This window comes from Rhinoderma darwinii, chromosome 5 (genome assembly GCF_050947455.1).
Source record: "Rhinoderma darwinii isolate aRhiDar2 chromosome 5, aRhiDar2.hap1, whole genome shotgun sequence".
Classification (NCBI taxonomy): domain Eukaryota; kingdom Metazoa; phylum Chordata; class Amphibia; order Anura; family Rhinodermatidae; genus Rhinoderma; species Rhinoderma darwinii.
In genome coordinates, this window is record NC_134691.1 from 65,810,466 (window position 1) to 65,826,322 (window position 15,857).

General features: G+C 39.5%; 1 protein-coding gene across 1 annotated transcript in view; it reads right to left on the bottom strand.

Annotated features, from left to right (window-relative positions):
* Positions 1–15,857, bottom strand: part of LOC142652536 (uncharacterized) — a 371,082-nt gene that overhangs the window by 291,008 nt on the left and 64,217 nt on the right. The window contains exons 5-8 of the mRNA XM_075828181.1: positions 13,230–13,313; positions 11,521–11,688; positions 8,142–8,384; positions 7,398–7,628 (exon numbers count right to left, since the gene is read on the bottom strand). Coding sequence (XP_075684296.1) covers positions 7,398–7,628; positions 8,142–8,384; positions 11,521–11,688; positions 13,230–13,313 — 726 coding nt within the window. The remainder of the gene's footprint in view (positions 1–7,397; positions 7,629–8,141; positions 8,385–11,520; positions 11,689–13,229; positions 13,314–15,857) is intronic.

Genomic DNA, 15,857 nt, shown 5'->3' on the forward strand with positions numbered 1-15,857 from the left:
ATTTGTTAATGAAAAATGAAAGCATTTCTACAAAACAGATTTATCATCACTATTTTAATTCTATTGCAAAAAATAAATATTCAGAAGCCGTGTACTACATCTATACCTGGTGACAATTATTTGCCAAGACAAAGAAAACGTTCATATCTTTACGCACTGGGTTTTTACTGCCTAAAATGAAACATAAACTGAAAATAATATTATTTTATTACTGAATCAGGGCACTAAATCAACTGTAGTAACTACAATTGGCTCATTTTTAAGAAATCAGAGACAATAATGAAGGATGGTAGGTACAAGGGAATATTAGAAGCTTGCACAAGTGCACTCTTTTACCTTGCCATTAGTATTAGTAATAGTAGGTATTAGCCTGATGAAGACGCCGGTCCGGCGTTGAAACGCGTAGCTTGTCGACCCTGCACACCCACATTAAATTATGAACTTTGCCTAGCCTTTTTGCCTATCATTAGCAGCGCCACTTTGGTTCCATTTTATAGCTTTTCTTTTTGTTCATCAAGAGTAGTCAGGTCTATGGCCAGCTATTTTTATTTCTATCTAAGTAGAATTAATTTATTTTATCATCTGCTGCCAGTGTTTAGTTGTTCTTACCGATAACACATCTAATTTCTGAGAATATTACATAATGAATTAGGTCCACCATTAGTCCACAGTGTTAATGTTCGTCTTTTCTCATTCTTGTTCATGACTTTAAAATTCACATATATGACATAATGCAAATTCCTGGAGCTTATGTTAGTGGAAAATAATATTCTAAAATGATGTTACCTGTAGTTAAAGAGGCTCTATCACCAGATTCTCAAATCCCTATCTCCTATTGCATGTGATCGGCGCTGCAATGTAGATAACAGTAAAGTTTTTTTTGTTTTTTTTAAAGCGTTCATTTTTGGGCAAGTTATGAGCTATTATATATATATATATATATATATATATATATATATATATATATATATATATATGGAAATGAGCTTTGAAATGGACAACTGGGCGTGTTTTTTTTTCGTATGTCCAACTGGGCGTGTATTGTGTTTTTAACTGGGCGTGTTTACTTGTTTTACTAACTGGGCGTTGTGAATAGAAGTGTATGATGCTGACGAATCAGTGACCAATCAGCATCATGCACTCCTCTCCATTCATTTACACAGCACATAGTGTTCTTACTAGAACGATGTGCAGCCACATACACAAGTGTCCTGATAATGAATACACATGACCTCCAGCCTGGGCGTCATGTGTATTCACAATCCTGACACTTCTGAATCTTTTCTGTGAGATTCCAGCAAGCCACGCGTAATCTCGCGAGATTACGAGGTAAACGAGATTTCATTTCCCTTGCTGGAAATCTCACAGAAAAGATTCAGAAGTGTCAGGATTCTAAATAGGGATGTCACGATACCAGAATTTGGACTTCGATACCGATACTTCGTTTAGTATTGCGATTTCGATACCAATTTCGATACTTTGCCAACAGTAGTAAAAAAAAAAAAAACTTCCGTTTTCTGATGTGAGGCGCGAGGTGTGATGAATTTTGAACGCGCCTCACATTAATAGTAATTAATCCCATCCTGTTTCTCAGTCATAATGGGTTAATGTGCGAGGTACATGATGGGGCTAATTACTATTAATGTGAGGAACATGGAGGTTAAATTTATCATCGCACCTCGTGCCCCCCAATAAGTGATAGAAAGCCGTTTTTATTTTATTTTTTTACAGCGTACACATCATAAATGATGCAAAAAAATTGTTGTGCAGGTTATTACGGCCGCGCCAATACTGAATGTGTATATTTTATGTATTGAGACTTATTTTAATGTTTATTGTAAAAAAGGTGAATGTGTATTTTTTTTTAAATTTAACAATACTTTGTTTTTACTTTATTTTTAAACTTTAATGTACTGACATATATCAGATATGTGCCAGTACATTAACCTGTGGACGGATAGCACACAGGCAGTTGTTAGGACATACTTGGGTATGTCCTAACAACATGAAATATGGTAGGACAGCCCTGGGGTCCGTCAATAGACCCTGGGCTATCTGCCCATATATGGTATGGCCCTCGATCGCGTCACAGGAATTCCCTGTGACGCGATCCAGGGGCATCCCCCCTTCTCATTTTCCCCTGAATGCTGCAGTCAGCTGTGATCGCAGCATTCAGGGGAATAGCGGCGGAGATGAGAGGTTTCTCTGATCTCCGCCGTTATAGAGCGGGGCTGCGGCTGTGTAATACAGCCATTGCCCCGCTCCTGACAGGAAGTGCGCGCGCGGTCAGCATAAGGAGGTGCTGCCGGCGCTGCACTAATGAGCGGCGGCGCAGACACCGAAGACAGAACATGGGGGTGTTTTGCAGCGCGCCCGCCATGTTTTGTCTTCAGTGCCGCCGCTCATTAGTGCAGCGCCGGCCGCATCGCATCATCCTGACCCCGCAAACTTATCATGACTCAGGAGCGGGGCTGTGGCTGAATTACACAGCCGCAGCCGCGCTCCCATACATTCATGTATTACTATACTGAGCTGTGCGGCTGCGCAGCTCAGTATCGAAATACAGGAAATAGCGGTATCGAACCGTTTAGGGATGCACAGTATCGAAACAGTATCGAAGTTTCGATGCACCGTGCATCCCTAATTCTAAATACACATGACGTCCAGGCTGGAGGTCATGTGTATTCATTATCAGGACACTTGTGTATGTGGCTGCACATCGTTCTAGTAAGAACACTATGTGCTGTGTAAATGAATGGAGAGGAGTGCATGATGCTAATTGGTCACTGATTCGTCAGCATCATACACTTCTATTCACAACGCCCAGTTAGTAAAACAAGTAAACACGCCCAGTTAAAAACACAATACACGCCCAGTTGGACATACGAAAAAAAAAACACGCCCAGTTGTCCATTTCAAAGCTCATTTGCATATATATAAAATAGCTCATAACTTGGCCAAAAATGAACGTTTTTTTTAAAAAAAACGTTACTGTTATCTACATTGCAGCGCCGATCACATGCAATAGGAGATAGGGATTTGAGAATCTGGTGACAGAGCCTCTTTAACTGTGTTTGTACAGAAAACCTTAATACCTTAGTACCTTAATAATCATTATGATCCTTCAGCACCAGACATGTTTTACATTTTCTTTGTGCTATTTAAATAGCGGTAACTTTTTATTTATTTTTTATTTACTTATGATTCTACTTTTTTCCATGGCGGAATGTTTTTATAAAAAAAAACAAAAAACAATCGTACTTTGATTGTCACACTCACAAATGGTTAGAAAGGCCTGGGTTCAGCTGTGCAGGCTTTAGAGGCATGTCGGCTGCGCACTGACTTTCAACACATGATCTGTAGTTGCGGTCTTTAACTAAACTTGATCACATTTTTTCATGAGACATGTGACACGTGACAGAACAGTCGCTCATGCCTCTTATTGAAATGAATGGGAGTTGTGACTGTTGACTTTGGTGTTATAAGAAGATGTAGAACAATTCATTTGCAAAATAGTGTTGTTCTGCATAAGGTTAAGTTGTGCAACCAGAGATGCCATGCTGCTGTAGCTTTGTAGGTAAATGTGTCTTAAAATAACAATATTTTCAATATAGACAATCATTCTGATTGTTGGAGATATTTCTTGCAACGTGTGCCAATTTAGGCTATGTTCACACGGGGTATTTTGCCGAGTTTTTTGACGCGGAAACCGCGTCGCAAAACTCGGCAGAAACGGCCCTAGAACGCCTCCCATTGATTTCAATGGGAGGCGTCGGCGTCTTTTTCCCGCGAGCAGTAAAACTGCCTCGCGGGAAAAAGCGACATGCCCTATCTTCGGGCGCTTCCGCCTCGGACCTCCCATTGACTTCAATGGGAGGCAGGAGAAAGCGTATATCTCGCTGTTTTATGCCCGCGGCGCTCAATGGCCGCGGGCGAAAAACGGCGCGATAATTGCCGCGAAAATCGGCGTGCAGGGAGAGGAATATCTGCCTCAAAGTTCCAAACGGAATTTTGAGGCAGATATTCCTCCCCCAAAATACTCCGTGTGAACATAGCCTTAGGCTAGCATATTGATTGTTAAAAATATTGAACACACATTTTCTGGTTTTCAACAGTGCCGTTTAGCACTCTTCCGCAAATAAAGGGAGCGCTTTTGATAACAACTGTCACAGGAGCCACAAGACAGATGGTGGAGCGCTCACAGAGATATGGATTTTCCAGGAGGGAATTCTCGAGATCCTTTGCCGGAAATGTCACCATTAGCAACGGATGACATAATAACAGGCTGGAGATTCGTAGTGCAGTACCAAAACAGGAGTCAGTGACGAGTTGTGCAAGTCTAGCAGATTGGTAAAAAAAAATAAGTATTTGTGTCACGAACATATTTATATTGAACATGGATTTTTGTACAAAAAAAGAATGTGAATCTGAACTTTTTATTTAAGAAAGTGCTTTAGGACAACTGTAAATGAATGATGAAAGGCAGTGATGTTTGAAGAAAACAAAATCTGGAATTAATTCTTTTTATGCGTAACAGATTAAAATAGTGTTTTTAACTTCTACTATGATAGCGCTCTCAGTAATACTGATCTTGTTCAGCCACATTTAGAACTAAAACCTATCTCTCAGGATGCCTGGTAGAAAAATAATTACTGGCCAAGATCAAAGATGACTTTTTAGAGAAATAAAAAAGTAACAGGAAAATGTGCCTTGTCGTTTTTACTTTGTAAGAAAATAATCTACTTATGACAAGGTAAAAGAGTGCACTTGTGCAAGCTTCTAATATTCCCTTGTACCTACCTGCCTTCATCATTGTCTCTGATTTCTTAAAAATGAGCCAATTGTAGTTACTACAGTTGATTTAGTGCCCTGATTCAGTAATAAAATAATATTATTTTAAGTTTATGTTTCATTTTAGGCAGTAAAAACCCAGTGTGTAAAGATATGAACGTTTTCTTTGTCTTAGCAAATAATTGTCACCAGGCACACGGCTTCTGAATATTTCTTTTTGCAATAGAATTAAAATAGTGATGATAAATATGTTTTGGAGAAATGCTTTAATTTTTCATTAACAATTTTTAGCCTAATGAAGACGCTGGTCCGGCGTTGAAACGCGTAGTTTGTCGACCCTGCACACCCACATTAAATGATGAACATTTTGACAACAAACGCAGTTTTGTTGTGTCTGTGGACCAGGCAGCAGCTTTTTCTTTTACTCCTTACCTATTGTGATACCTGCCAGTATCTACAATCAAGGTGAGCGCTTTCTATTAACTTAGTTGCTCTCCTTAAATCTCTCGTTTACCTGCACTATGTGGCGCTGTGTCTCCTTTTCTCTTTCTTAGTTGACTACTTTTGAAGCAGAGTGTGCATGTTTACTCACGAACAAAAGATTGGGCAGCTTTGATCTAGCCATAAAAAGTCATGCCTATGGTGCCTGAAAACCGTATATCAAAACCGTATGTCAACTATAATATATGAAGGTACAGAGACCTTAAAGCTGGTCACAAACACGGACGCCATTTTCCCATTAACATGAAAGTTCAGCTTGCTTGAGCGTGCATGTTTTCTTTATTGAACAGTGTAAAAAGTGTCCCTTTATTTCCAAACTCCCATCCGACCTGACATTGGGTGTGAAGAGTGCATGCTGGACGGTACAGTTGGGAGGCAACCATACGACACTCAGAGAGTAACGTGGACTGAATTTACTGTAACTATTAGGACATTTGCATAATGCTTCACAGGCGTCACACGGCTGCCTCACCAACTGTACCGCCCAGCGTGCAATAGTGTATTTTCATGCCTGATGTCCGATTGGGTGGGATGTCAGATTGGGTGGGAGATCGATTCTCAAGGTCAAACATAGGGATTAAACAAAACAAATCCACCCAGTGAAATCCTAGTCCCTCAAACATGAGCAGAACCCAGCCGGGTGTGAGATACAAGAGATACAGAAACAGTCAAGTGATCACGCTTGGTTGTTTCCATATCTGCCATAGACAATACGGTCTTGGCTATTTATGTATCTCCTATGTAGTATAATGGAGTGACCACGCTTGCAGCCTTCTTTACCCCAAGAACAGGGGACTGGGAACTACTCAGTTGGCCAGCCCTCCTCCTGAAACAGGATGACCTGGAACTAGAGCTGGACGATTAATCAAATTGATTTGATTTGTCTGCTCTTTAAAGTAAACACGATTCTGATTTTGTCCGAATCATTAAAACAATATTAGCCTGCAGGTGGGCCTAATTTCAGGGTCAATGGTATGCGGCAGCAGGACAGACTGAAAGGCGTTTAGTACGCCGGAAAAAATAAAGATAAGAAACATGTGCCGTGCGCCTGGGCACAGAACTGGGCTGGTGAAGAGGACACTTTTTTGAGACGCGGCCATGTATGAGGTGGCCAAGAGGATGAGTGAGGCCCCATGCACACGACCATAGATTTTGTTCATAATTACGGACCTATTAAATTCTATGACCGATGGACACCTTCCCGTATATTTACGGGAAGGTGTCCGTGCTGTAGAAACCTTCCGTAAAAAATAGGACATGTCCTATTTCTTTCATTTTACGGACCGTGCTCCCATACTTTATAATGGGAGCACGGCCCGCAAATGCGGGTGGCTGTCCGCGACCGTCCGTGCCCATAATCATGCACTGTGATCACGGGTACGGTCGTGTGCATGGGGCCTTAGTCGGAGAAGAGCGGTGGATCAAGTGCGGTTGGTAAACTTTAACCCGCTCACAATGAGCCCTCTAAGCTCTGTCAGCCCCGATTCTAACACCAACCACTGTCTGGTTATTGTATGGTATTTAGCTCATTTAGCAGAAAACCAAAATCTAAATTAAAATCAAGCAAAATTCTTTAAAGGGTAACTAAACTTTAAAAAAACTGATAGTGACATGTCAGAAGTTTTGATCGGTGGGGGGTCCGAGCAATGGGACCCCCACCGATCGGTAAAACGAAGCGGCAGAAGCGCACGAGTGAGCGCTGAGCCGCTTTGTTTCTGATTGGCTTCTCTCGGAAAGCCAAGCAATTGGTGTGCAGGCTCTATAGAAAGTCTATAAGCCTGTACACCAATTGCTCAAGCCGATCAGAAATGAAGCGGCTTAGCGATCACCAGAGCGCTTCTGACGCTTACGTTTTAGCAAATGGTGGGGGTCCCAGTGATCGGATCGCCACCAATCAAAACTTCTGACATGTCACTATGACATGTCAGAAGTTTTATGAAAGTTTAGTTAAAATCCTAGATTTTAATTTTAGGCCATATCACCCAGCCCTACCTGGAACCCCATTTTTGGGATTGCATGGCATATCAAATCAATATGCCCAAAAAGTTATTTAAAACTGACTGAGAACAGGAATATGTATACTTCCCAGTGATTGGTTTCCGTACCTCACTAGTAGATTCCTCCACGTGCTGCTGTAGAGCATCAACATGCTTCTCCAGAGACTTAATGGTGTCCATGGAGGTTCGATATTTTTTCTTACACTGTTCTAGAGCAGACTCAGATGCTCTGGCCTGGTTGTGGGTTTCCGATACGTTTTTCTCAAGTGTTTTGACTTTTTGTTGTAACTTCTCTATGTCCATATTTTGTTTTTTTATGATCTCTTCTTGAGTCTCTATCTAGAAGCATAACAGTAGACAGCAACTTCAGTCACGATTTTACATTTTTGGCACACACTTTCATTTAAGGAATTAAAAACGAAAAACACAATATATACATTTTAACAACTCCAGAGTTTTTCTTAAATGTGGGGAAAGTCCTCTGTGAAAGTGCAGCTCGTTCCTTTGTACTTTATTTATTTCACAATATAAACGTGGTCTGACCGACATAGAAATCAATTGCAAGCACTACAGAAATCAAGTGTGCATTAATAACAAACTCTTTATAAATATGTTATAAGTGTTTCTACCATTTTTTTTAACTCCATTTCTAGGCCAAAAAGAGTCCGCAGCGGACTATATATGACTGGAGATAACCTTTAATTAAAATAAGCTGTATATTCCTTTTGAACAAGCGGTCTAAGCAAAGAAATCATGCATAACTTACACATATATAATGTGTGTGCCTTTCGGCTCAAGCCTTTACACTTTCTAATGCTGCCTTAATACAAAAATACATGTTTGGCTCATTACCTTCTTTTTTGCCTCTTCGTAAACAAGTTCGTCATGCTCTAAGTGTTCTTCAAGAGTTAATATTTTATCCTTACACTCTTGTATTTTCAGAAGATCGGTTTGATGTTCTGTAGATTCAGAGATCAGATCCTTTTGCATGAGTGAAGCCTTTTGGTTCCACCTTTCTAAGTCAGCGGTGTGAGAACGTTTGGCTTGATCTAGATCGCTCTGAAGATTTTCTACAATCATGACATAGTTCTGGATCTGAAATAAAATACATTGTACACGTTGATAAGATTTGTAAATGTTACAGTCCCTTACCGTATCCTAATAATCGAGTTATTACCATTTAAGGTCCTTTTATTTGGCACCTACTTAAGGTGATCATAAATGTAGTAGTGATAATTAGTATAAAAATAAAATAACAATCCAAATATATACATTATGCCTATTGCACTAAATCCAACAACTGAAGGACCATAGTTTTCTCAGTTGGAAATTGTATATGGCTTGTTTCAAATTTTCATCACTTTTTGCTAAGAATTGCGGCAATGGTACCATTTAATTGGCAAACAAATAAGAATAAAAATAAATGAAGTCAGTTCACATTGTTTCAAATATGTCTCAGTATATGCCCCCTTTACCAACATGCCAGCAGTGATAAATATTGGAACGCTGTTAGGATTGGTGGCAAATATTCATGTCAATGATCAGTTTTGATGGCTTCTACAGATGAAGACCACTACCTAGGGGAGCCTAACCTAGGCGTTTGCAAATGGGATTTAACAAAAGAATATGTAACCTAATACTATCAAAATGGATATAAATAGGTCTAACAGTGGTAACATTAAGGCAAACAATGACAACCAGTGTAGCCAGATATTAGCATCAAGCTAGACAAATAGTGTTTAATATGCAGTAGGAAAAGACTGGATGTGCATGCCATTAAGTAGAAAGGAAGGATGAAGATCATGGGGAGAAGTAATGTTGCATATATTACCACACGGACGCACACAAGAGATCAGACTATAAAGGCAAAGGCGGAAGGACAAGAAAGAGAAGGACCTTCCTGTTCATCAGATTTTAGAACGGCACATAAAGGCTTATTGTTTAGTTTCTAATTTTTATTCTAAAAGTAGCTGATTAAATACCACATCCTGCTTATTCTAAGCAGTTCAGCACATTTTTTTTTCATCACTTTCAATTTGACTTGTAAAACCACCTTAATTTGCTATGCAGGACTTATTTTCAGTCTTAATAATGCAAGCCAAAAGCCAAAAAGTTTAGTTCTTTGCGTATTTAAGGAAAAATGCTAGGGTAAGGGTGTTAGGAACATAGATTGTTAAAGTATATCTAAAAACTACAGGTATCATTCTTACGGGAAAACTGTGACACATAATTTAAAACAAAGGGCCACTGACTGGAATACATTTTTGCTGATTCAGATTTGCGGTGATAGCCAAAGGAGTTGGGAACTCTAACCTTCTGGAAATAGAGAGAACCCTGAGCTCACAGTCCCCAACCTGTGGCTCTCCATATGTTGAAAACCTGCAACTCCCAATATACCTTGTCAGAACATGCTGGGAGTTGTGCTTTTGCAACAGCTGAATGAACGCAGGTTGAAAACCAATGGTCCGCACCAACAAAATACATTTTTGAAGCGGAATGTTCTACTTAGTTAGAAGTATAAGGGAAAAGGCAAAAAAAAAAAGTAGAAGTCATATGAAATAAAATCTTTATATTTTAAGGCCATATAATCCCACTCAAAAGTAAACTATTAGTTTTAGCATTAGATCTACAATAAACATTTAATAAATGTTGTAAACAGTATTACAGTACAGTAGTAATGTTAAGCATATCCACAGGAGAAGAGTGAAGTCATACGGGAACTATAATAACAATAGAGGTTGGGAAACTTCAATAAAGATTACAACAAAAAGCATTACATGCCTTTGTTTAAACACTTTAGTAAGAGGAGCACATGGAGTAACTTTGTTGTAGAGATTATCTCATCACACTGTAAAACGTGCTTGAATGTATATATGGCATTTGATCCCACGTCTACTTTTAAAATCCAGAACATTCAGAGATCTGGGAAGAGTAAAAGCTCAAGTTCAATTCCTTAAACTAGTCTGCCAACCTGTCAACTTCACTCACACAATGTTATTATTTAACTTGATGAATGGGAAGTCTGCATAATGGAAAATTGTACACTTGATGGAACAATTAGATTTTTTTCCCCAGTAAAGGGCATAAACTTTGTAAATGACGAGTTTCTATTTTAGGCAACTCTATTTTCAAAGATCTAGAATTGCCGATCAATTAAGCTTCAACATCTTCAATTACGGTTCGTACGGAGACAGAAACACTTTCTAATTATACTCTCAAATTATTACAATGGCAGCAACTAATCTTTTACAGTAACAAAGGAACTGGCATCTCAAAATCCATGATCGGCCAATGCTTTAATATGTGAACCCCTCTATACACATATGATCATTGGGCGATCCTGTGAAAATTGGTGGGTTCCACATACTTTTGTCTAATTTCTATGGCAATCTTAAGAATTGATAGATTGCTGAATTCACTTATAGTATTTACTTTGCCAATTTTCACCGAATCCCTAAACCAGTGTATCAGGATCAGTGATTTCATTTGACAATGGATGAAAAGTGAGAAGTGGACCAGACAATGTTATTTTCTAGCAGCTCAAGGGGACATTTACTAAGCAAATTGCACCAAAAGTTAGCTAGAACTTTATTATGTGTTTTAGAAACTTTTTAAACCATCCTCCACAGTTTTGAAAATTGTCCAGAAAAGGAGAGGAGTTGAAAAATGCAGCAGATTTATTAACTACGTGCACCTTTTTTTGGCATACAATACTGATGTAAATTATGCCAGCTAAGAGGTCGGGTAAGGAAGAGAAAAGCTTCTAAGGGTGGTTTTACATCGGCCCTATTTGGCCATAACAACGAGCACCGATCAACTAGACAGCTCGTTGATGGGAGCTCGTTTGCTCCTTTCACAAGGAGCTATTATAAGTAATGTATGAGGACGAATGCTCGTAACTATAATAGCTCGCCCCCATACATTTCTATCATGTGGGCAGCACATCTCCCGGTTTACACAGGGAGATGTGCTGCCGACAACGATAATATTTTCTGCTGCAGAAACTATAAGATCAGCCGATAAACGAGCGATTGCTCGTTCATCGGCTGATCGTTGCCCTATTTACACAGGGAAATGACCGGGAACGAGCGTTCTGTGAACGCTCGTTTGCCTGATAAATGGCCCATGTAAAAGGGCCCTAACATTATACAGCGTGCGCCACAGAAATAAATCTGGCGCAGTTGCTGCCTGTCTGACCTAGTTTTATGCTGTGCATATTAAGAACATTTACCTGGCCAAGGTGGATCTCATGTTCATGCAAGAGCTGCTGCTTTGCTTTTTCAGCCTGATTCAGTCGATCCTCCTGATCATTGCAATTTTCCCACAATTCTCGAGATTCACTTTGTAGAGATTTATTTCTCTGCTGGAGTCTTGAAACTTCTCCCTCTTGGAGACCTAACTAAAAATGAAAACAATGTAAAAATGAATGTTTCCCTTTACTGGTGAAGTGTAATGGGGCAGCTATACTGTATGTGTGTAGGACTGAAAACAACAACTGCTTATAGAATGATGAGCATACAATTACGATATACATCATCATGTATCTGAACATCACAAGAGATTACATTAAAGGCAACCTGTAAGGATGTTCATGCGGCCCCTACCAACATGATTTAGCAAGAGTTGCACTGATTCTATTAGACTTTGTTTTATTGTTAAATGCTGAGGTGTTTTAGAGAAATCACAGTTTTAATAAGTGCCAGGCTCAGCGAAAAATGTCCGCTGGGTGGCTCTCCCCTCTGGCTTCTTTCTGCCAAATTTAGCTTGATTATCATATCTCTCGCAATTCCCAAATAGACAGCTTGGTAGCAGTCACATTATGCCATTCCTCATCGTATAATGTAGTATTATTCAGATCTTTTTATTATTATTATTTCAAAATCAGAGGTTTACACAAAAGACAGGGGGCCCCATAGCACAATCAAACTGGACTCCCTATTGTGGGGCCATGCTATGCCACCCGGGACAGAAAGGTCAAGTTTTTGGTTCCCCCTTCCACCTCCTTTCTAGAATCCTTGGACAAATTCCCCACCCCTTCTTAACAAATAATGCAGTTTCACTGGAGAGGGGAGTCCTGCATAGATACAAAGGGGATGGGACCATCGAGGGACTAGGCCCATACTTTCCAAGGGCCTTAGGCAACCACATGGTCTGCCTCTATTACAAATACCCCTAGTTCAGGCGAAACTCTTTATCATGACAAACCCATTGTCAATGAACGCCAACCCTCTGCACTGCACTCAAAGCGCCAGAGAAAGGGGAATTAATAATTGAATGAACAATTTCTATTGTGACTCTGAGCCATACTGTTGTAAAGACTATATCAAAGTTCTCTTTTCATAGCAACATTTTTTCGTTCTCAACATATCCAGAATTTAGCATTTAGAAGGAAAATATAAAGCCAGTAAATTGTGCTTTCGCTGGGTCACAACACTGCATGCTCTTCTAAATGTTTTCTGAAGTATGCTGTACCTAGAAAAATAAATTCAGGGTTATAGCACTACCAAACACACAACAAAAACCAAATTGCATAATTTTCATTAATTTAATAGAAGATTTTTAATAATAAGCAGTGCCGTCCCATTGTGACAGCACATATTCATCATTTAGATTGTTACTACGCAACAAGGTCAGAGCTTGCCTCTCACTGAATTAAATCCAGCCTTTTGTATACCCCAACTTCCTTCTTTAAATCTAAAATTGTTTATTGTTGTACATTGTGTGACGGGTAACACAAAGGTCAACAATGACAAAAAAACCTTCCCCCAAACGATTAAATCTTTTAATTCCAACATCTTGAGGATAGTACTACATGTAACCGTGCCATGCACAGAGGAAATGGTAGGAAAGGAGCTGAGCATTTCCATCTTACCAACAGCTATGGATACTGAAGAATGATCTGTGAACAGACGTTTCAGTCTAAACTCTCAAAGTACTTACTTCTTCTTGAGTGCCAAAATATTTCTCCTGTGATGTTTTCAAGTCTGTTTTAAGTTGTAAAATGATTTGATCTCTGTTATTAACCTAAAAAAAAAAAAAAGTAATATCAAAATTAAACACAGATGGACAATGAGCAAGAGTTAAGACACTGAAATGAATAACTAACTTCATTCAAAACTAACTTGAGCAAGACAAGGCATTGTGCTCTCATTTCTTCCCCTTGCTGGTGCCTTTCAACATATGATTCCTTAGATATTCCACACAAAGGGCAATACCGAGTTATACGTCTACAGACAAACCTTTAAACAAAGCGCCGCTGGAACTAAACCTGTCCGATTTAACCCCTTTCCACATACTGAGCTCGTTCAGGGTCATAAATGCCTGCAGATACATATGACATTTCTGCCGATCTACTAGATATGGTGGCTCTGTTGGGATAGCCCTCTCTTAGTGGAAGAAATTTGTAGCATTAGCCAAATCAATATATTGATGAGGTATAGATGTGTATAAGTAAAACGGAATTACTTTACTGTCCGAACAATCAAGTTATGGAACATGCTCCCACACGATTTGGTAATGGCAGAAAGTGTGGATAGATTTAAGAAAGGGTTTGGTATCTTCTTTGAAAAACACAACACACAGGGTTACTGGTATTAATGTAGAATACTGACCCAGGGAAATGATTGCTAGAGCATAAGAACGGCATTTTTCCACCCTGTGGCAAATAAGTCTTTGCCCATAAGGCTGCTTTACGCCTACTTCTAGATCGACTGGCATTTGCAAGTACAAAAGGTTGAACACAAGTTAAGTGCTGCGGTGACTTCACAGTTTTTAGCTGATGCAGTGCCTTGCACAGCCAGAGAGTGCCGCTGAGCAGGTGAAATGCTGAAGGCACCTCATACCCTTTGATCTCAGGATCAGCAGGGTTTCAAGAAGTTGGACCCTAACCAATCATAATGTTTTGGCATATATTATCCATAACATTAAAACATGTGAATACCCTTTTTACCCCTTACAGACCAAGTTCATTTTCGCAATGAGAACTGCAAGAATGTTTCTGTTTTTTTGCCTCCCATCTTAATCTAGCCATAACTTTTTTTTTTAATATTGTGACAAGGTCGCTATTTGTGGACTTGTTACTTGCATGACAAGGTGCAGATTAGGCTTCGTTCACATCTGGCTCAGGGTTCCGTTCTGGCGTTCCGTCGGAGCTTCCTGTCAGAACGGGACCCTGACTGAGACAAACGGAAACCATAGGTTTCCGTTTGAATCACCATTAATTTCAATGGTGATGGATCCGGTGCAAATGGTTTCCGTTTGTCTCCGTTGTGCATCGTTTTGACAGACTGAATACCGTAGTCTACTGCGCTATTGATTCCTTCAAAACGACGGAACCCTTGCACAACGGAGGCAAACGGAAACCATTTGCAACGGATCCGTCACCATTAAAATCAATGCTGATGCAATCGGAAATCTGTTTCCGTTTGTCTCAGTCAGGGTTCCGCTTTGACAGGAAACTACGACGGAACGTCAAAAGGGAACCCTAACGCAGATGTGAACGAAGCCTTAGTCATCATTTATGGGTACATTTTTTTTATATTATTGCCTACAAAAAAGGAATTCTGCCATAGTTTTTCATTTCTTTTATATGCAGTTCACAGTCGACCTTAAATGATACGAGAACTTTAATTCAATGGTTTCTACATGTATGGTGATACGAAATATGTATTTAGTATTTTTGAATAAAAAAATATTTAAAAAATATATATATATTTATTTAACTTTTTTTTATAGTCCTATTTGGGGACTTTTACTATTATATACTTATTTTTACATGTAATGTCTGCTGGATAGGCAGACAGCCTGCTAGATCGTACCTGGGTATGCTCTAGCGACTGTAGTCATCAACCTTTGGCACTCCAGCTTTTGTGAAACTCCAATTCCCAGCATGCCCTAACAGCCTTTGGCTAGAATCTGAAATCCTTTGGCTGTCAGGGAATGCTGGAAGTTGTAGTTTCACAACAGCTGGAGTGCTGAAGTTTGCTGGGCCCTCCCTGCCCTGGAGACTTTTGTTACGTATCCGATTTGTTCAGAGAAAAAATGCCCATTGCCTTCAGAAAACAATCAATCTTTTTTTCCCCAAACTTCACTGGAAATTGTAAAAGTGGATTCTGATGGGTTGTTATGGGCAATAAGGGCAATTTTCCACTTCCACAAGAAGTAAGAGGTTTGCAGACCTATTAAGCGCTTGAGGCTAGAAACGATGGGATGAAGTCCTGCTCAAAACCAAGGTTATGCCCATGCCATGTCTATGAGTAGCAAGTTAGCAGGAGTACTGGGAAAGTCCAAGACAGCACTAAGACATTCACAATAAGAAAAAAGTGTAATAGTGTTTGCCAAAATTATAGTCTTTGCATTTTTGCATTACAAACACTTAACATAGTAAAGACTTGACAGACACTGAAAACAGATCATGAAAGAAAAACGAGTTGCATTACTTTTAAAAGTAATGGCGCATATATTGTTGCTATTTGTGAAGAACACAGGGTACAAATGACATGCCTTGTTATATTCTATAAACTTGTAATTGACAAGAGGGACTCAAGGAGGAAGGGGGGTAAATGCATT